We start from the raw sequence: 20,814 nt of genomic DNA, 5'->3' as shown, positions 1-20,814 counted from the left end.
AAAAAAATAGTAATAATAGGTCTCACTCACAAAAATATAATTTTATAAATATATTTTTTATAATTTTTTAAAAATTTCTTAATTTTTTTAAAGAAAAAATGAAAAGAAGGAAAACAAAACGAAAAAAAAAAAAAAAAAACTAATATTATAACGACAGTGACATGTGGAAAAGCCAATGCAATCCGTACATTTGCTTTTCAAAGAAAAAATTTTAACAAAAAGTTAAAAATGTAAAAAAAAATAATAAAAAAACCAATAGGATTGCGACATGTGACATACTGAGCAACATCCTGTTGATCTATACAATTGCAACCTTTATATAAAGGTTAGGCAGCATTTATACAAAGGATAGCCATACCTATTTTCATTTTAAAGAAAGAATTTGGTTTTATATAAAGAATAGGCATACATTTTCTATTTTTAATATAGTAAACGATTTTAACTTTCTTCTTCATTGAGAGAAATAAACTTGATAATTCATTAATTCATGTCATATAAAATATTAAAATTCATAAATTTATATTATATTTTATATAAAAATTATATATTATAATTTATATCATCATTAAAATATAAAATTTATTAAATTATTATTAAAATTTTAAATTATATTATATTTATTTTTTATATTTTATTCATATCATATTATTATTTTGTATTTTAAATTATCAATTTTTTTAAAAAAAATCTTATTTAAAAAAAAAAAAAAAGATAATTAAACAGAAATTATGAGTTAAAATATTTGACATGAATAAATTAAGAACAATATTTGTTGACAAAAGTGATCTGAAAGAAAATTATAAAAAAAAGAAAAAAAAAAAAAAAAACCAATTTGTACATCCTCATTATGAAACAACTAATCAAATAACCGATTACTTGGAGTTAATAGACGTTAAAGAAACTACATCCATTCTCATGCAAATTGCAATTCGTTAACTTTTCTTCCCAAAAACAAAAAAGTTAATAATAAAAAATTCACGTAAATGATTTTTGATAAGCAGGCGTTGTTTTCAATGAAAACAGCTCGAATTTACCTACACAATGCAAAAATAAAAAAGGTCACATACCTTGTAATGTTGAGAATTGAGAAAAAAAAAATTAATTTCGATTTTATTTGACAGAATAAGAAGTAGCAAGAAAATACAAATAAAATATGACAACATCTGACCTCCCAATAAAATATACAAGCACTTTTCAACTTACTCGTCAGCTAATATATATGATTTAAGTAAGTTATACGATTTCGAGTTTTTGAATTACCAGACTGTAGAAAAATTAACAAAATAACATTAAAAAATGTTTGACTTAAAACTTAGTTCATATTTTTATTGATGAGTTATATTCTTAAATAAATCCAACATAAATAAAGTTTGATACGTTCGTGATTTTTTTTTAATTAATAAATTTTAAAAAATTATTTACATCATTTATTAAATTTAATAAATAAACATAAATAAACAAAAATAAAATATATTAATATATTATTAAATTAGTCATCTATCGCTTTACACTTTATTTCTACAAACCAAATATAAACAAATTTTGTTATATTCTTGATTTATTTATTTACTTAACGAATTTTGATTGTCTGATAAACTCATAAAACGCTGCTTATTTACACTCGAATCTAATGGTATTACCTAAAGAAAAATATATATATATATATATATATATAATTGTTTAAACAATATCCGCCAAGTTTTCCACCCACTCAAGTTTTGGTTGTTAGTAAGTCATGAACCCTGCTATAGTTATAAATTTCTTGTATCTGTTAACATTTTACTATCAAGAATACCTGAGCTCGGCTCGGTGGGTGATTAAACTTTGAAGTAAGTAAAAATCTCTAAGTTTGGCCAACAAAACTGTGAAATTTTGGTTCAAATGATTAACACTTTAAGCCATTTAAACGATGACAAGAAAGAATGAAACAAAACATGAACGATTTAAATGTATGTATTAATATATGTATGTACAAGTGTACTTAATTAAGATTAATGCAACTCACAGATAGATGACAGAAGTTACAGAACATTAGAGATTTGTCCATTTAATAAAGTTTTAATTTTTTATGCAAACTAGCTAAACTCATCGGACCATAACTCGAAATGAATTGCTTTAGATATCCAAGAAAGATTGTTCAATCTCTTTTCTTGACAAGGTCTTCCAATTATACCATCAAAATTTAACATTCTTGGCATGAAATGCGCAATCCTAATCAAATGCCCAGAAAACTCAGTCATGTCCAACGGATAACTTTAACATCTTGGAGAAGCTACATACAGAACCTTAATCCAGATTTTCGATTACATACACTAACGATATCTTTCTTTACCATGAAATTATTTTTCCTTTTTTTTTAAAGCAAGGCTAACAAATATAATCAAATATAATCGCGCCAAACATGTATCAGTTTGAAAAGATTTTCATTTCTAACTATAAATAAAAACTACAATTGATTTTGTAGGTTTTAAAGTATAATAATTCCACCACAAGCCACATAATATACCATGGGATTAAGACCTAAGCAATAGGATTATAGGAAATGAAAATTCTCTGAATGATTCACAACATTGTTCCTTTCTCTATGAACTAGAAACTCAATCGAGGCTGATATAAACGATCTAAATTATCCAAAGGTCATGATAGATCAAAATGTTGGACAAATGTGAACGAACGGAAATTCTTTCTATTTCTTTAATGCAAATAGATTAAATTAAAGACAGGATGGAGCATTTGACTGGACAACAACAAAAACAAAAGAGTCACCAACTTTTGGAATAATACTAGAAGACAACATGAATTACTCATCATTTTGATTCGTTAAACCAACCATTCCTAATCAATTTAAGTGCAGATTAGAAGCTGCTATTCTAAACTAATTGCAACTGTATTAAGTGAGATTAAAATGTTTTGACTCATAGTGTGTTGACATATTATGTTTCTAGTTATCCGACTAATTTTCTGTTAGTTCGCTGACACTCCATGCTATAAAAATTAAATCAGTATCCAAACTCTTGTCACATCATCAGCAAAGAATTCTAGTCCCCTGAAAACATTGTTAGGCATGTCAATTTGGATGGCAGTAGTTTGTTTTTACGAATTTTTTACAATTTGAAATTTGTGGCTTTCAGAAATTTTGAGATAAAGATGATGATGATGATAAAGAAACATCTTTAATTTAACATATTTAACCTTCATAAACTTATATATTCAACAAAGCTTCTAGCTCTTTAATTTTGACTTATTGAGGGTACTGAATTTAGTACAAGTTGGATTTTTTTTTAAGAGCGCACTCGACACAGTTAAAGACTTGCTTGCACCTAGAGTTAACCGTAAATACTTGAGAGTGAAAGAAACATTTTTAACATTTCGACATTAAGTGTTTCAAATTTAATAAAACTCCATTTTACAAATTAAAATTACAAATTCGAATCCCATAATATTTACATTTTAAGAATTCTGAGAAAGGTTTATCCTATTGTCTAGTTAGAAGTGCAAACAAGGCAACAAAAAGCTTCAAATTCATTGCAACAATAAGATGATACTAGTGTAGATGAAATAATAAATAATAGTAATAATGCTTGCAAACAAAAGAATAAAACAACTAACATATACTACTTGCAGAGAAAAACATACAGTAATAACATCTACAAAGAAAATAAAATAGTGAAGAATCAGCAAAATCAGAACTTGTTAATGCTTAAAACAACCAGTTAATGCGTCAGACATAACAGATAGGAAAAAAATATTAAACATCAAACACATGCAGAAGACATGTCTATACAAAATGTACTCAGCTTCAATAAGGAATATAATTAATTATCGAACCAACTATCTATATACTATAATTTATCCCCCCCCCCCCCCCCCCCCCCAAAAAAAAAAGCCTATCTATAAGCACTGGAAAGAAATGTGAAATAAGCACTTAGTAAAGCTTCATACTTTGCTAAAGCTGGTTAATCGCTCATAATCTCAGTGAAGAAAACTCAAAATATATGATAATTCAGGATCAAGCCCAACTAAAAAGCCACTCCAGCAAAGCACCAATTATTTGCTTAACTCTCCAACAACTTTATAGACTATATCAATCTGGACCCTCTTGATAGAACCACAAAGCTTGCAACTTAGTACTTTACCATGGGAATAAGTATCCAAACATTTTACAAGGCAACACTTCTGAAAGAGACACCAATACTCCACTCATCCCTGTTCTCAATTCATTAGTATTTAACCAACATAAGAAAAGACCAAAAGTGCTTTCCTGCCTCGTATCAGACCACTTCATCCTAGCTTGAACTATTAAATAATCACCATCCTACCTAATCTAAGAAGTACTAAAACCAATAGAAAACCATCTGCACATGGCTCACAAGGGAAAGGCTGAGAATAATAGTGCATAAAAAGGTATGATATTGACCCTGTACTAAGGCCCCAAATCTAGTTCAAACAAGCAAAGAATCAAATTAACATACTACAAAAGCATTAGAGTAAAAGAATCCTCAATCCAAGCAAAAAAGCCCTAAATGCTAGAATAGAAAGTTTCAACTTTAGAGATTCCACGGTCCCTTAGCACCAACTGAAAAGGGAATCGGCTTCAAACACCATACGATGACATATAGGACATGATGGCTGATGTAAATAAGTCACCCTAGAAATAAACTCTCCAAATGCACAAATCAGATTTAAATCGACTCCCATATCCTTATTGTCACAATCAATCCCATAACATTCTCAAAATGCCATGATACCTTGAAACACTTTTACCAATAAAAAAGATCCCAAGCACCTCATTACATCACATAACATCCAAACACTCTGATATTGATGCCCCATTTCCTACTCTCAAAATAGCAAAAGGTCTGGCTAACCCCATGAATAGTTGCCCCAAACACTACCCATAAATTTTCTAAGTTCTAAATGCAAATGGTTTGACTTCCTATACGTAATTTTCAGAATGCATATGTAGCCATCTAAAGGAAGGACAATAATGGTCAATATTATCACATAATAAACAAAAATCAAGACCATTCCCTAAATGAACCAGTTAAGCATGTATCCATTCAAGAAAATAAGTTATGACAGGAATAATTACCTAGATTGAAGAAGATTTCATAGCTGACTCCCCGCTCCTTGTCCACCAGGAGTATTTGTCTGCTGTTGCTGCTGCTGCTGCTGCTGCTGCTGCTGCTGCTGCTGCTGCTGAATCTGGAGGAGAAGGCTAGCTGCAAATTGCAGCGTTGACTGGTATCGCTGATTCTTATCAACCTCCACATCTGATGTTCCCTGACCAGCTCCAGAAAGCACAGATTGCAGCTGATGTACTTGACTAGGAGGCTCTAAATTTTTTCTGTCAGCTTGCATCGCATTTTGTGGCTGGGAAACATTAGCACCATGAACCTGATTAGACAAAAGAAGAGGATTGCTTGGCTGCCGAAAAGCTGCTGCACCATACAACCCAGAAGCATCTGCTCCATGCATCATTCCATAGCCCTTCTGTGTATTGGAAGGTACTTCAGACTGAAACTGCTGGCTGATAGGGGCAGAAACTGCACCATGTTCACTTTGAGAGGGAATATTGAAATTAGTCAATGACCTTGAAGCTGCAACACCTTGTTGTGGCAAGCTGACAGCAGACTCCTGAAACTGAGTGCTGCCAAGGACCATTTGGGCAGATTGGATGGGTGTACTTGATATAGATGAGTAATGCTGAACTGTTGGTAATTGTGCCAGAGGATTAAACTGTTGGAAAGATGGGGCTGCAGACTCAGAAGATTGCTGATCCTGATTCCAAATCTGTCCAGCACCTCCTTTAGGTGCAGTGGTTTGAGCAAATGACTGTGCAGTTGATGTCACTAATGGAGGCTGAACACTTACAATAGCAGTATGTGAGGTTGTTGGAAGAAAAGAGGCTAGAGTAGCAATGAGATCTGGTGTTAAAGCAACACCAGTTTGGGACAGTGCTGCCCCATTACTGGGTAGTTGACCTTGCACGTTAGATTGCCCAAGTGGACTTGCAGGAGGTTTGGAGTCCTCATGCAAAACCCTTCCATACTCCATCTGCAGAGCCTGTTCTTCCTTCAAGTGTGAAAGACTATAATCAGGATCAGAAAATAGAGGTGGACGCGGTTGCAGTGGTGTAGTGCTTGGCACCTGTGGAGGAGGCAACTTTAAAACAACACCATAGAGCCGTTCAGGTCCTACAACTTTTAGAACCTTTGTTAAGAATTCTGACGGAGGCACCAAAAATAATGTCGTTCCATCATCGAATTTAGCAACACCGGCTCTGTTTTTTGAACCAAGGTAGCGTAGGAATTCAGTGTATGAGGCAAAATCATCTTCACTGTCCGGTAAGAAGAAAACAATATCAAATCCAACGGCCTCACCATAGTGTTTTGCTAGCATATCCAGTCCTGTTCTGGCTGAACAGTTGACAACTTCGGGACTGAAGAAACAGGACATTCGGTGAGTAGCATAACTTATAATTGATTGACTGGAAGGAATTCAAAAACAAACACAGAAGTTGCAACAAAGCAAACTCAAATTTAACATAGTTTGAGGAAGTGAGCCTTCAAAAAAAGGACCTTATTAGGCAATGCCTCAATGAGAAAAACAAAGAAAAATCTTTAGTAAATAAGAAACTTCACTCAGATCCCTGAGATACCTAAAGAGGCGGAGTACCAATAAATGTCAAATTAGCAGGTTAGATGTAAATTGGCCATAAAGAAATCTGAGAGGAATTTAGTTATTCAACAAACTACAAGAGTGTCATAAAATGATTCCAAAAGGGCACTCCAATTTTAAGCTACTTTATCTCCCTTTTTCATTGGGTGTGTCTCATGTGTCTGAATGTCTTCAAATTCTCCCTTCTTCAAATTCTCCCTTCTTCAATGTCAATAGAATATTCACAATAGAGTATACAGGATGAAACAAAAGAATGTGTCCAACATGCATTTTATAAAAGATACATCAAGTAAAACCACAATCTGCTATGCTATGTCCACAGATTCAAAACTGAAAGGAAACGATATAGGAAATCTACACAGACCAAACAAGGAATGGAGCACTTCCTTTACAAAATGCAAAATCTGCATGGAAAGAAGTCATGTACAAGTAAAAAACACTTACAGTTCTGTCTCTAGCCCCTTTCCGATGGGAACACATCGAGCCTGACAAACAGGCGTTCCACCCTTAGCAATAATGCCACGCCATATGTAATCATTATCAGGACAGGCTAGTCCAGGTCCACCAGCAGTGACCTTTCCAGGCACTGGACTTAGACGACCATTCCCTTGAACATTAACAAATGGACCTGAAGCACCCCCAACAATTACTGGCCCAAGCCCATATGAGTGGTCCAAGCCAGGCCCAAGATCATCGATCTTTCTTAAAGGAAAAGAAACATCATCAATAGGCAATGAAGCCTCTATCCTTGAACGCTTTGCATCTCTCTGAAGTTGGTTCACATCATAAACATCCCATGAACCAGATGCCTGTCTCATTGGATGCCTAAAACCTTGAGCAGAAGGGAGAGGAGGAGAAGGCCTTCTCCAATTTGGACCCATGTGATTTTTAGGATCAACATCCTGCATATTATGATGTGCAGACAAATCATTGTATTCTGGACCTGAATGCAGAGGATCATAGCTACTTTGATGACTAAAAGGCCTGATTGCCACATTTGATCCAAGAATGCCACTAGGAGGTAATTGTCCAGATACTGTATTAGGTAGCACTGCATGATTTTGACCAAACATGTCCATTTGTGTAGGTCTAAATGGCTGATCACTAAAGAGCATGTCTGACCTTGGCCCCTTTAGACCTGAATAAAGGCCAGGTGCAAGTTCACTACTTGAGAACATAATAGTGATCCTTGGATCACTAAATAAACGACCCTGTAAGCCCTCCTTTGCACGCCGAGCTTCCTCCACACTCCTGAACTCCACAAAGGCATAGTTTCTTGAAGGAAAGCTCTTAATTTTCTCAATCTCACCAAACAGTATCATGGCATTATGAAGCATTTGTTCATCGATCTGCACAGAGGGAGGATAGCCTACCCATAAAACTTTGCTAGGCTGACCATCTCCTTTTCGGCCACCTAATTGAGAATGCTGCAAAGGTGATTCAAGAAATCAGAATGCAAAAAATTCAAGTCAGGCCATAAATGTATGTGCAGGAACAATGAAGAATAATTATGAAAAATATAGTTCAACAGAGGCTTAAGGTTTAAAACTCACAGGTCTTTTTGCCATCGAATGGCTGTCAGAAGGCCCCATCCTACCAGAAAAAGGTCCATCTCTGAGGTCATGAGAATTAGGCCATTGTTCCTGTCAACAGGATCGAGAAGAAAATTCATTCAGTATCACAACTATCAGCACATTAGAGCATTTAAAATGAGTGTTTCAAGATACATGGAAGAAATGGACAAACGGTTTGAGATGAGTTAAGCACAGGAAAATGAGTAATTCTAACTATTAAAAGCAGACTTCAAATTCTAAACGCGTTTACTTACTCGTCTTAAAGGGTGGGATCTTAAAAAATCAACACGTATCTGTTCACTACCTATTCGCTTTCCATTCATGCTTTTCATGGCCTGGGAAGCATCTTCCATTCTAAAATACTCAACAAATGCAGTATTACGATCTCTAAGGAACTTGAAATCTTCAATTTTACCAAACTTGCGAAATTCTTCTTCCAATTCTTCCTTTGAAATAGTTTGGCTAATACCACCAACCCATAGACTCTTACAAGGCTTTGCCTGAGGAATTTCACAAAAAACCCAAAAAATTTCAAAAGTTAGATATGGTTTCTCACCAAAAGCAGGACACTTAAAAGGAAAAAGTTAGATGATAAAGTTAAAGCACATCAATTCTTGGAGAAATATAAATCATATAATTTCAAATTTAAATCATAACCTATTCACCTATAATGCTAACTTCCAATTGCTCTGAATTCATATAATTGCAAAATGCTCCAATATTAGTTCTATAGCAAGCAAATGTTTAGATCTGGCATTCTACCCTCCTTCTACATGACCAATTTCTACATGCTTTCAAGACAAAAGCAAAATCAAGAAAAGAAAACAGAAATTCACTTCCTTTTGAAGGGAATTAAAATTCAGGCATATTTAAAAAACAAAAGAAGAAAGAAAGAGGTAAGTCTGTAGATATTCCTACAAGACCAATTTCTCCCTAAGGCGATTACTCCTTGACTCTAAATGTCAGAGTGAAAACAGTTTAATCAAGCATATTAGAAATATGAGATTATGAAACTCAAAATTATCTTACTACTGCTCCCTCTAATTAAAAATGCACACAAATGGATTTATGAGATTCTAATCATCAATTCACTATCTAATGACACATTCAAGAAGACTTGAGTACCTTTTGTGATATATGAAGTTAGCAAAGAAAATGTAATACTCAAAGAAAAGAACATCCCAATTTAAAGGAGCTCCAATCTTTTAGAGCTTTCTGTAGCTTTCCTTGCTAATTAAGATTGAGGACTACAAGATTCTCACTTTTTTTTTTTTTTGTTCTTTTTTATCATGGTTACAAAGACCTAATGTACATAGGATTTATTAAATTTAGTAGAAAGAATGAGGGGAGATAAAGATGGATTCTAATAATAAGAAACGAATTTGTTTCTTGAGATCTTTTAAAGGCTATAGCTCAAAATAACCCCAAACTAGTTTGGGCCCAAAGGTTAGTTGAGGTGAGTTCATACTTTCTTCTTCAAGCCTAAAAATGTTATTTTGATCAAAATATATCAATATATGTTTTTTCCAACTTCTAGAAATAAAATGGATATATTTGTAAAGATCACATCATGATTAACTAGATAACCTAGATAATAATTTTATTATATTCCATTGAGTCACAAAGCTTGTTTAATTTCCACCCAAGTTTATCAAAATTTAAACCAAACATACATAAATTTGTTTTAATATATAAATTAAAAGTATAAGTTGCAAAAGATAACTTATCATTCATCATACAAGAAGAAAAATACAAAAGCTTTGGTTGAAGCACAAGAGCTCAAGAACCAATTTGATCAAACTCCTTTTGTAAAAATATGGCTATCAACCTTAAAGTTTCATTCTTTGATCAAAATTTTTCAGATGGAACACTAGTGAAAATCAAACCAGTTTTAAAGGAAATCATAAATTGTTAAATACCTCAATCTTGTGTGTAAGGGAATGATGTCCATTTTTTTTTTTTTTTGTTATTCAACAATTCAACAAAATATATATATATATATATATATATGTATGTATCTTTTTTATTCATTTGGAAAGGCATTTAGAGATGCAGGTTAGTCAATTGATTGAACACTTTGATAGGTTTTGAGAGGTTTCTCTCTAGTAATACTAGTTTATAATTTTCTTTCTGGGACGTTTTCCTGTTATTGATATAAGTTCTTAGAGTCTGCCTTATCTTTTTTGGCAAAATACGCTGTATCTTGTAATTTTTGGTAGTGATAACACATCAATTGGCAGTTGCCTCCAAGTATGGACCAGGGAATGGGGGAATGGAAACATGAGATCAATAGTAACTGCCAAATGAAGGTAAATCAACCCTGATAATTTCCATCAACTCAATATTATATCCTTCCATCAACCCACATTAAGGGGAAGATGTGATAGACACAAACATGAAATTAAAAGAACCCAAAGCTTAACTCAATTGGTTTATGAAGCCACTCTTAAGAGCTGGCATCTAGCAGGACTTGGGTTCAAATCCCAGCACATACAACCCCTTCCCATATCCCCAGACTACAGCCTCCTTTGTACAAAAAACAAAAAGATAAAATTAAAAAATCTAGAGCTTTACTAATAAGAAGAGAATGTATATTAAGATCTCTTGATCAACCCATTGAGCATCCATTTTTCTATTCAGATATAGGTAAAAGAAGTATAGAACATATTAAAATTGGAAATAGTTAACCAGTTGCTAGCTTTAAACCATGTAAGATTATAGTTTCAGGGGAAAATTGTAAAGTAGAAATTGGAATAAAATAAGGAACAAATAAAAGTAGCATAGAAATATTTGTACATATGTTTTAGTCTTCTAATTACTCATTTTTCTTTTGACACATAGTAACATAGAGTAGAACACCTGCACATTGTCTTAAAGATCTTCACCATTACCCTCCTTAACCCATAAATCCGTAAAATTTGAACGATTTTCTCATTATAAAATTTGAACGATTTTCTTTGTTGGTTGCAAAGATTTGTGGGTTCCATTAAGCAAAAAATTATGAAACTTTTAGGCTTAATAATTATGAAAAAGAATTATATCAGATTGCGCTTATTCCTTACATTTTTATATTAAATTATTAAACTATAAATTCCTCCAGTTTCATATTTCAGCTGCATTACTTAAATTTAAGATTCATTGCGAGCGTTCATACAACTAATATATGAAAAAATCTGCAGAAAATATATATATACGAATTTGGAAGACGTAAAACAGCTATTTGTCTTCTGTTTCCTTCAAAATATAAACACAAATAATTACAAAGAAAGAGCGGATAATTTGAAAAACCTAACGAGACGGAGAAGAGAAGAACAACGAAACGAACCGGTCGAGCGAACTCAATCTTGATCTGGTTTCCGTGCAAGCTGGCTCCTTGAAGAGCGTCCTTTGCCGCCTTGGCATCCTCCACGCGTTTAAAGTAGACGAAAGCGAAGCTTCTCGATGAGTACGTCGTGACGCTATCAAGGGCGCCATACTTGTTGAACAACTCTATCAGATCCGAATCCACCGTCTCTCCAGACAGGTTTCCCACCCATAAATGGTTCGACGGCGTTTCGGGTTCTTCCGATTCTTTCCCTAGCTTCGGTTGCTTCATCGTCGGCGCCATTGTTCGGGATTTTAACAAGAGGGATTTAAGAAATTGTTAAAATGGAATAGAGAGAGAGAGATTGGTTGAAAATCTGAAACCCTAGAGAATCCAACGAAAGAATTTGAAAGTGAACCGATGTAAACGAAGGTTAGGGCTGCTTTGAAACGGTGTCGATTGACCACGTCGGTAAAATTATGAGATGCGTAACTGATGAGGGCAGTTTGGTTGGGCTAACGTGGCGTATTGGTGTGTGTGCAGCGTGGATTTTTTGTTTACTAAGGGTGTGAACAGAGTTTTGTTTGGGATTGTAATTATTCTAAAACAATGAACATATGGAATTTGTGATTGCAGCTATAATTGCACGTCCTTAATACTTTATGATAGGAAACAAAGCATCACACAGCCATTATTCGCCAGTAACCACATTTTAACAGACGAAATAATTCAGATAGAATGAAACTTTTAAGATACGAAAACTGTCATATAAAATATATTCGTATGACATCTTAAATATAAAATATTTTTATTATTTTTATTAAATTAATATATATTTTTTATTAAAATTTTAAATCATATTATTTTGATATTATTTTTATTATTTCCGTAATCGTATTAATATGTGAATTTTAAAATTGATAAGTCCATTTAAAATATACATGCTTGTCAAACGTCAACTATTTTTTTTCTAGTAGACTAGACACGTGTTACAGACGCTTTTATGCATGTGCATGTGTTCCTATAACCTGCTTTGCTTTAAAATGTACAAACTCATGCTGTTCAATTAAAACTAACGAACTCATCTACTTAACTATTTTGATAGGAAAAGCAATTTCTAGTGTCTTATTCAACTTTCAAGTCTAACCAGGATAGCCGATCACGAGAGCTTGATCCGGCTATTTCCACTCCTTTAACAGAGCAGGGGCTTTTTCTTGAAGAAATGATGTGATGGAAGCTGTTAGGTTCCTCCATAGCAATTCTTTTGACTCCATGATACCATAGAACAGAACCTTCCCTAATCCATCAATCTCTGATTCATATTGTTCATAGACAAAAAATGCGGTGAAGGCAAAAACAAGAGCTGCATTTCGGATTGTTTCCGAAGTCAATACCAGGATAAACCGAAAGAACGGTTCATTTATTGGCAAAAGTAAATTGTTACTTATCAATGCCAATAAGCACAGCCAAGGAATAAGACAGAATCAACTTGGTGAAATAAAGAAAACCTGCAACCTGAATAAGTTACATGCATAAGTCAGAAGTTCAATGAATATGGAAGAAAAAGGTTGCATAGGTAAAGCAAAATTCAGCACAGAACTTAATGGTGTGCTCTTAGTTGTGCATTATATAGACTTATGTATAGCTTGTACAGTTATGATCAATCAAAAAAATTTTGGATGTGTGTATGTTGCAAGTTGGATTCAAGTCACAGTTTCACAAAAAATCCACATTGAGTTATCGGCAAAGGTTATCTATGCAAGGCTAATAAAAGAATCTAACCCCTAAGTAAAAGGTCCAACCAAAACCAAACTATTCACAGCAAACTAGAGGCAAAAGTATTGCTCAAGCAGGCTTTCAGTTGGCTTTGTTATGTGTAGAATTATTTCCTTATCAATGTGTTTTGATGAGGAAATCAATCTCGGATCTAATGAGACACTTCTAATTTCCTCCGGGAATCTATTACATATCTTTTATGTGCATGTATACATCCAAACTGCATATTCTACTCATACTCCAACAGCCAAGCTGTATGATGCACCTACTAATAATGCACATCAGAGATCATTAAGGCACATGCAAGTGAGTGCCTAAAGCACAGTAGTTAAGGTGCTGCTATTGAAAATACTTTCAAATTTAATGGTTGAATCTAAATGTAGTAATTTCCAATGCATGCGAGTAAAAGATTCTCCTATTTCCTTGATTGTTACTAACCTTAACAGGTTCCTTAAAGCACTCATTAGCAAGACCTTTGCAGTCGGTTTATGTTCAACAAAATTCGGATTTTAGGGTTAGAGCCTAAAGGTTAAGTAGCACAGAAAGAAATACTCCAGTCTAGCGGAAATTTTGTGGAATTGACAAATTTTAGGGGTTTAATAATCAATTGGTGCAGTTAGTTGGCATGAATTGATAGAGAGATATGACCAAGTTTTAAGGTAGGATACCATAGAGAAGAAAACATCAGGTTTTCTGGAAGTAGTTTTGATCTATGAAGCATGAACATGGATGGGAACAAGAAAGAATTAGCATTCAACCGTCACAAGTCATCCATCAAATAAGTCCAAAGTACTACGGAAGTTCATATAGGCATAATCCTGAATCCTAACAATGAAGTTCCTCAAACCACAAGATTTGGAAATAGCATTCAAACTAAAACATTAGACAATATAAACAAGCCAATAACTTTATTAGAATTAACCTTAGACGCAATGGACCATCATAATGGCACATTTTGGAAAACACAAGATTACTAGAATGAACCTGGATGAACTCAACTGAAACAATGAGGGTCTCAACTTTCAAGGGAACACATACAATGAAAAGTTCTAGGTTGGAGATTTGCTATTATACATGTTTTAGAATAAAACCATGATACTTATAAATAAAAACACTATAAAAATGCCTGAAATTGTAAAAGAAATGCCATCAAATTACAAACCTTGAAAAACTTGCTCCAATCCTCCCCCTTGGCCAACAATCTGATATTACGAACTACTCTATTCCACATGTATGATATGGATCTGAGTGAATTTTTCACAGCTGATTCTGGGGTTTCAAAACAAGACGAAGATATCCTTTGAACAGCAAAACCACATCTGTTGCAAAGGCAACCATAATTGAGACAAGATATGTGCAAATGTGCATGTGTGTCTATCCTTTTTGAAAAAGATATTTCAAAAAGTTTTACAAAAGTCAATAGGCTATTGAAGGAAAAGTAAAACTTGCAGACTTTATAAGTTAATGACGGAAATGTAAATCCTTTAGAGAGAAAAAAAAAAAAAAGAAGTGTAGGTATGTCAGGTGCTCTATACCTTGTAAACAACTAAACCACATTCTTTAATTGTTTTAGGAGGAAAAAAAATGTTGTGACATCTAATAAGCTAGTTTTACTGTACAGGGAGAAAGCCTGATTCAGTCATGTTGACAAATCGTTAAAGTGAACCAAGGAAACATGATAAGTACTTCAGCGCATCTCTTTAACTATAAAACCTCGTGGAAAAATAACAAACCCTCTTTCTCAAGCCACATCCCCCGTTGCCAATGACTCACCCAAACAGGAGCAAAAGCAAAATTAAGGGAATGGCAGGAAAACAGGTACGAGTAAGAGGATATTAATCAAACGAATTTGGCATTGAGCATGGACAGGGAAAAAAAAAAGGTGAAAAGGGAAAACCAAAGGGGGAATGAGGACTGAGCTACTGCTTCACATTCCAGATAGAATCAATCAATGTGTTGAAGTAGAGCTCAAATAAACTATAGCAAATTGAAGAAGCAGTTGCAAGACCCAATGAAATGCCATAAAACAATATAGGCATAATTAACAACACTCACATCTTGGATGGTAAAATGCCATATCCATAAAGAGCGACTGTAACTAGCAGCAGAAGCTTGGCTGCAGATGAGGTAAAAGCTCTTCGACAGAGAAAGAACCAGTAAAATACGAAAACCAGAGTAAGGAAGCATGTAAATGTTCTCTTTTCATCTCTCCACAGCAAGACGTCTGCAACTGAATCAAAGTAATTCAAGGTCATTATATAGCGAAAATTGCACTATCATGCCTCATTTATTTACAGGAGCCTATTTCGATGCATCCAAAGAAAAGATGCAGACTGTAGAGCAATCTCTATCTAATTGTACAGTTTGCCATGAAAAGTTTGGCTTAGGCTTCAATCTTAAGTCAACATGGCCTATATAGTCTGTCGGTTAAAAATTACAAACCAAAAAACCTTCACCATAGTACAATCCTGTGACATAGCATGCATCAGAAAGACCTGGACTTTGAAAATCAGGTACAAGAGTGGTAGTCAAAATGGTAAGCAAAAGAAATAAACAGTTCCATGATTAATCTAAAAACAAATTGATAACGTGCTCAATCATTGAAAGGACACTACTTTGAATTCTTTGGCAAAACATAATCTTCAGAAAAAATGCCTATGCAATGCCATTATGGAATTCTGCATAAAAAATCATATAATGGAATACCTATACCACCGCCTAGCAGCTTCTCTGCTTTAGATTGTTCATTAAAATCTCTGTATCCCATAAAAGATGAGTCTTTGGCTAAATGAGAGAATGATTCAATGGTTGACTTGACACCATCCTGTATTATCAGCAACAAGAAACAAAAAAGATGTCAAACTTTCAGATAAAAATATTGCAGTTTCCCCACTGGATCTTGAAAAACAATTTTCAAGTGATTGAAGTAATCGGGAAGTGAGAAAAAACAGTATTCAAATCAAACATTTCAATGTGCTGAATTCAATCAGCTAGTGCTTAAATCTAACATTAATTATCTCTTGAGCTGGGATAGAATGTAACATGAATGGAAAAAAGCATAACAGAGAATGAAAATTGTCTTTCAGATTATCAACTCAGGGGAAGGAAAAGAATAAGGACATAAAGAACAAGGCAGTTATTGGATTAGACAAGAAAATCCTACGCCTAACGGCCATTTTCTTTGCTTCAATTTCCTCCAGCTTTTAAATTTAGTAAAGCAATGAGGATACCTAATTCTACCAAATCCCAGTCATCCTATCATTTCCATTCAAGGATATAAGCAGAATTAACCTCACTCTATTTATCTTCCCATCAAGATTGTCCATATGTCCCTCACAATGGATATACTTACGAATTTGAACAAGAAAGCATTAGCATTGTTACCTATCTACATTACTGCTTTCCAGGAAACAAATAAATTGAAATCAAGAATGTTTAGTTGACTGTTCAAATCAACTGATAACTTATAATCCAGTTGACGCTTTAGAAGTGCAGACAAGGTGTAGGGCTTCTACTCTATAAAGATTAATATTATGGCAATAAAATACCATGAGATGAAAAAAAAATTCAAAAGCAGAAAAAGAAATTGAATGCAATGAGTAAAATCTTTGGCTAGTCAAATGATAAGAAGTATTCTAGTTTCTAAAAAGTCCGAATACAAATCATGAAAAACTATAGGCTAACAGAAGAACTAGAAAATATTCTATTTAATATAGGAGTGCCAAAAGAAATAACAGATAGTGGGAACATTATATGGTAGAAAGGAATGCATTTACATACAAAGAAAGACAGCGGAAACTTACTTCTAGGGAGACAACAGGTGAGTATCCAAGATGTTTTTTAGCTGCAGAGCAGTCAAAAGCTCTGCTACATGAAGCTAATTGAACAATGTAGTGAGGCAACACAGAATATTTATACATTCCAGAGCACAATTTGTCATGCATACATTGATGGAGTGCGAGAATATAGGAAACCATCCAAGTAGGAACCTTTATGAATGGTCTGCAACGCGTTAACAACTACAGTTAGGAGAAAAATATTAAAAGTCAGGCAAAAATTTAAAAATAAAGGAAAAAAAGGAATTTTTTGTGATTGTTCAGCAGCAAATCTAGCAGAAAAACAAGATCACATAAGTTGTCAACTACAAAAAATGAGAATTCAGAGAAGGAAGTCAAACAGGATGGTAAAACATATAACAACAGATTTATGTACCATAACAGTAGAAATCCACTGCAAAACAAGCAAGAAAATTCATTCCTACGTAAAGATCCTTGTTGTTAATGGTATGGAAAAATCCAGCAGCATTTTGTGCTGATGAATAAGCAATAAACACCTAATTTCAAACTTCATAGACCAAAACAAAGCATCCAAATAAAGAATAACGGTTCACAAAATAATAACAGATTCTTTGTTCCCTTCTCTGGCACATTGTTACCTCTTTTGTTTTTGGGAAGTGCCGCGGATTTAGGTGGCTATACTGTGGCAATGCTTGAAATTTACACTATCTGAGCAACAGTCTTAGTAACGCAAGTAAATCTTATTTCATGTCACAACCATGTTAGTTTGATAAATCTACAGTATAGTAGCCTGCTGTGAATCAGTATGATATAGACTTACACATATGAAAATCAGCACACTTTATCTTTGATAACCTAAGCCTTCAAGTATGAGAGATACAAATTCCCAGAACATTACAGGCTCGAGATTTGTGATGAAAAAGGCCTACATATTGAAAACATCTCCCTTATACATAGATTCAATATAAATTGAAATATGAGAGAACTTTAAATATCTAACAACACTCTTAAGTAGTACCTTTCCAGCCACAGAGACTATTCTAGAATCTAGAGTTTCTGCTGCACAGATATGAGCATGAGCAACATTCTCTGTATAGGTAAAGTCAGACATATTTTCACCACTTCCTGTAATAAACTGAAATGAGAAACCCTGTTACTATAAAAGGGATTAAATAGAAATAATCCATCTTCTATGGTAAAATAAAATGAGCGATTATTTTTCCAAAATGACAAGACAAACAATAGAATTTTACAAACAGACAACCACTGCACATTTCCAAAAAATGCATCAATAATCTAGGATGCATAACAATGAAGGATCTTACATGAGATAAATCCAAACATGGGAAATTAGGGCTAAAAGTGGAGAGATTCTTAAAACTAAATTGCTGTATTTCACTTTCAGCATTACTTGTGATTACCAATATAGAAATATCCATCCAATATGATATGATTGATAACATCAGGAAGTTTCCAAAGAAATAAGATACTAGTAAAACCACAACTCTACACAAATAAAGTGATGTTTAGACAGTTCACAAACCTTTGCCAAACCAGATTTCGCTAGATTCACTAGCGAAGGCATGAACCGTGTGTCACCAGGTCCAAAGACATTGCTAGGGCGAAGTACACATGTTAGAAGACCATCAATATTGTTAGCTAACCTGATTAATCCTTCTGCTTGAAACTTAAGGTCAATCAGCATATCCTGAAACTTATTGTGCATCAACAAAAGAAAGGACAATTAGCAAACAAAAAATGCTAACTCAGAATCCAAAATGTTTCATCAGATTGCAGCAATAAGAGACATACTTTCCCCGGGCAAGTGAAGGATTCATCGCCATTAAGCATATCCTGTGAACCATCAAAAACAACATCTGCAGAACTGTTGTATACAAGTCGTCTAACTTTACATTCTCAGCATGCATTAATGACATATTTTGCACCTGAACATATTACCAACCCAAGGGCATCATTTTAAAAATATATTATATAATTATACATCTACAACATCAAAAGAGGGGGAAAAATACCCATCAAAAGAGGGAAAAAAAAAGACCCATTACCTTGAACTATGATCATGTAGCAATAACAGAAATCTTGTGTGTCTAAATCAGTAGGTTCCATGCAAAATACAACATCTGCACCTTTAGTTACTGCAAGAGGTGAATTGTCAACGCAGAGTCAACTTCTAAAACATTTTCAATGTTGTTGAGAATGAGACTAAAATTGTAACAAATATGAATTCAAATTATTTCCTCTCCATCTCATATACAGTTCAGTTTCGTAACAAAGAGAATTCAGATACTACTTTCTGTTATCTAATTTTGTCACAACCAGACAGAAACCAGTACATTTTGTAATTCATCAGTTGCTGGGTTACATTATGAAGGGAAAAAAAATAAACAAAAAGATTTATTAAACTCTAGCATTTTCACTTTTTCAATTCTCACATTTTGTCATGGTTTCTCAGGAACCAAATATCGGTATCATAGACTTTAATTTTACTTTCTTTCCAGCTAAAACTAAACCCTTCCAGTAATATTAATCTCTGAGAAAAAAACTATTTCTAACATTTTCTATCTTTTTAATTGCTTAAAAAAAAAAAGAAAGTAAAAACAAAAGGTCTCCATTTCAATTAAGAAATGAAATTTTGAAACTATTTGCTTTTAGTTTTTTTCAATAAAACATAAATAAAAAATAAACTGAAAACAGGGAAAAAATAGCAAAAAGTAAAAACACCATAGGGAACCTTTTCCTACTTGCTTTCATTTCCAAAAAAAAAAAAAAAGGTTTTTGAATTAAAAAACAAACAACATTTTTGAAAATTTTAAAAAATATCTCTTCTAGATAACAAAATATATGATTTTACTTTTAGACTAATTATGATATAATTGGCATTAGTTTTTAGTCATTTATTCATTTTTAATCAACTATGAATTTGCTTTTTCTTTTTTATAATTGCAACTACTTTTGAAAGCAAAAGGCAACAACCAACGAAACAATAAAAAAAATTCTTGCAAAATTCAAGTAGATTCAAACAAAAATGCTCTGCGCAAACTCAACCCTCAGCCAAACAAACTCAAAATCATCCTAAATTTGAAAATATAAATAAACAGATACGTATACGGATCGTATATTTATATTTATATCTATAGTAATATATGATGAACAATTTCTTTTTACCTTGGATGATTTGAGATGCATCGCGAACGTCGACATGGCAAAAGGAGGCTTGACCAGAGCAAAGAGCATCGGAGAGGAGAGAGTCGGAAACAGAGGAAGAATCGAGCTGCAACGAGTGAGAAGATGAATCGGCGACTCGGACGATCCACCCTCCGAGTCTCAGCAGCCTGGTGACGAGCGATCTCCCTAAGAATCCACGGCCTCCGAGCACCACACACGTCCTCGTCTCGCTCCAATCCCCATACCCCACGTCATTCGCCATCGTCGTCGTCACCACCAGTTCCTCCCTTCTTTTGGCCTCTTTTTTCTATTTCCTTTTTACCTTTCCTTTTTTCCTGCGAGAATTAGGACCGTCAATGTTTTCGATTAGTGTGCGGACAGAGGATTATTACTGTCATGGGCGTTGTGAAATAAGAAGGTGTTTGGCGCGGAAAGCTTGCATTTACATATTATCCTTTCTGTTATAGGATTAGGAGAAAAAAATAAGAAAGTACCT

At 33.8% G+C, this 20,814-nt stretch overlaps 1 protein-coding gene and 1 pseudogene across 9 annotated transcripts; both read right to left on the bottom strand.

Annotated features, from left to right (window-relative positions):
* Window positions 1–817: 817 nt before the first annotated feature.
* LOC111288196 (flowering time control protein FPA-like) lies at window positions 818–11,973 on the bottom strand. 8 transcript variants are annotated; one of them, XM_089758974.1, is made up of 7 exons: window positions 11,581–11,973; window positions 8,510–8,755; window positions 8,235–8,324; window positions 7,126–8,108; window positions 5,203–6,442; window positions 5,093–5,172; window positions 818–1,034 (listed from the first exon to the last, which is right to left on the bottom strand). In XM_089758974.1, the coding sequence occupies exons 1-6, from the start codon at window positions 11,860–11,862 to the stop codon at window positions 5,110–5,112; spliced, it is 2,904 nt and encodes a 967-aa protein (XP_089615100.1). In that variant the 5' UTR covers window positions 11,863–11,973; the 3' UTR covers window positions 818–1,034; window positions 5,093–5,109. The 8 variants fall into 8 exon arrangements, with proteins under 8 accessions (XP_089615100.1, XP_022734710.2, XP_089615103.1 ...); XM_089758975.1 differs by lacking the exon at window positions 818–1,034 and adding an exon at window positions 1,052–2,211; XM_089758976.1 differs by lacking the exon at window positions 818–1,034 and adding an exon at window positions 3,348–3,647.
* Window positions 11,974–12,454: 481 nt separating this feature from the next.
* Window positions 12,455–20,814, bottom strand: LOC111287546 (3beta-hydroxysteroid-dehydrogenase/decarboxylase-like; annotated as a pseudogene). Its single transcript, XR_016341306.1, has 14 exons — window positions 20,319–20,814; window positions 19,199–19,288; window positions 18,945–19,078; window positions 18,676–18,846; window positions 18,151–18,267; window positions 17,983–18,057; window positions 17,597–17,668; window positions 17,139–17,354; window positions 16,042–16,159; window positions 15,391–15,565; window positions 14,950–14,965; window positions 14,498–14,881; window positions 13,011–13,074; window positions 12,455–12,925 (listed from the first exon to the last, which is right to left on the bottom strand). The product of XR_016341306.1 is annotated as a 3beta-hydroxysteroid-dehydrogenase/decarboxylase-like (transcript).

This window comes from Durio zibethinus, chromosome 4, assembly GCF_047325235.1.
Source record: "Durio zibethinus cultivar Kanyao isolate XHJ-2024 chromosome 4, ASM4732523v1, whole genome shotgun sequence".
Lineage (NCBI taxonomy): Eukaryota > Viridiplantae > Streptophyta > Magnoliopsida > Malvales > Malvaceae > Durio > Durio zibethinus.
This window is presented reverse-complemented; position numbering and strand designations above follow the sequence as displayed.

Bases quoted from the DNA above. Each gene is read 5' to 3' on its own strand.
- LOC111288196 (XM_022878975.2), bottom strand. From the start codon at position 11,862: ATGGCGCCGACGATGAAGCAACCGAAGCTAGGGAAAGAATCGGAAGAA. The intron at 8,756-11,580 runs GTTCGTTTCGTT...GAAATTCCTCAG, and splicing joins AGATTGAGTTCGCTCGACCG to GCAAAGCCTTGTAAGAGTCT. The intron at 6,443-7,125 runs GTAAGTGTTTTT...CTGTTTCTTCAG, and splicing joins AAGGGGCTAGAGACAGAACT to TCCCGAAGTTGTCAACTGTT.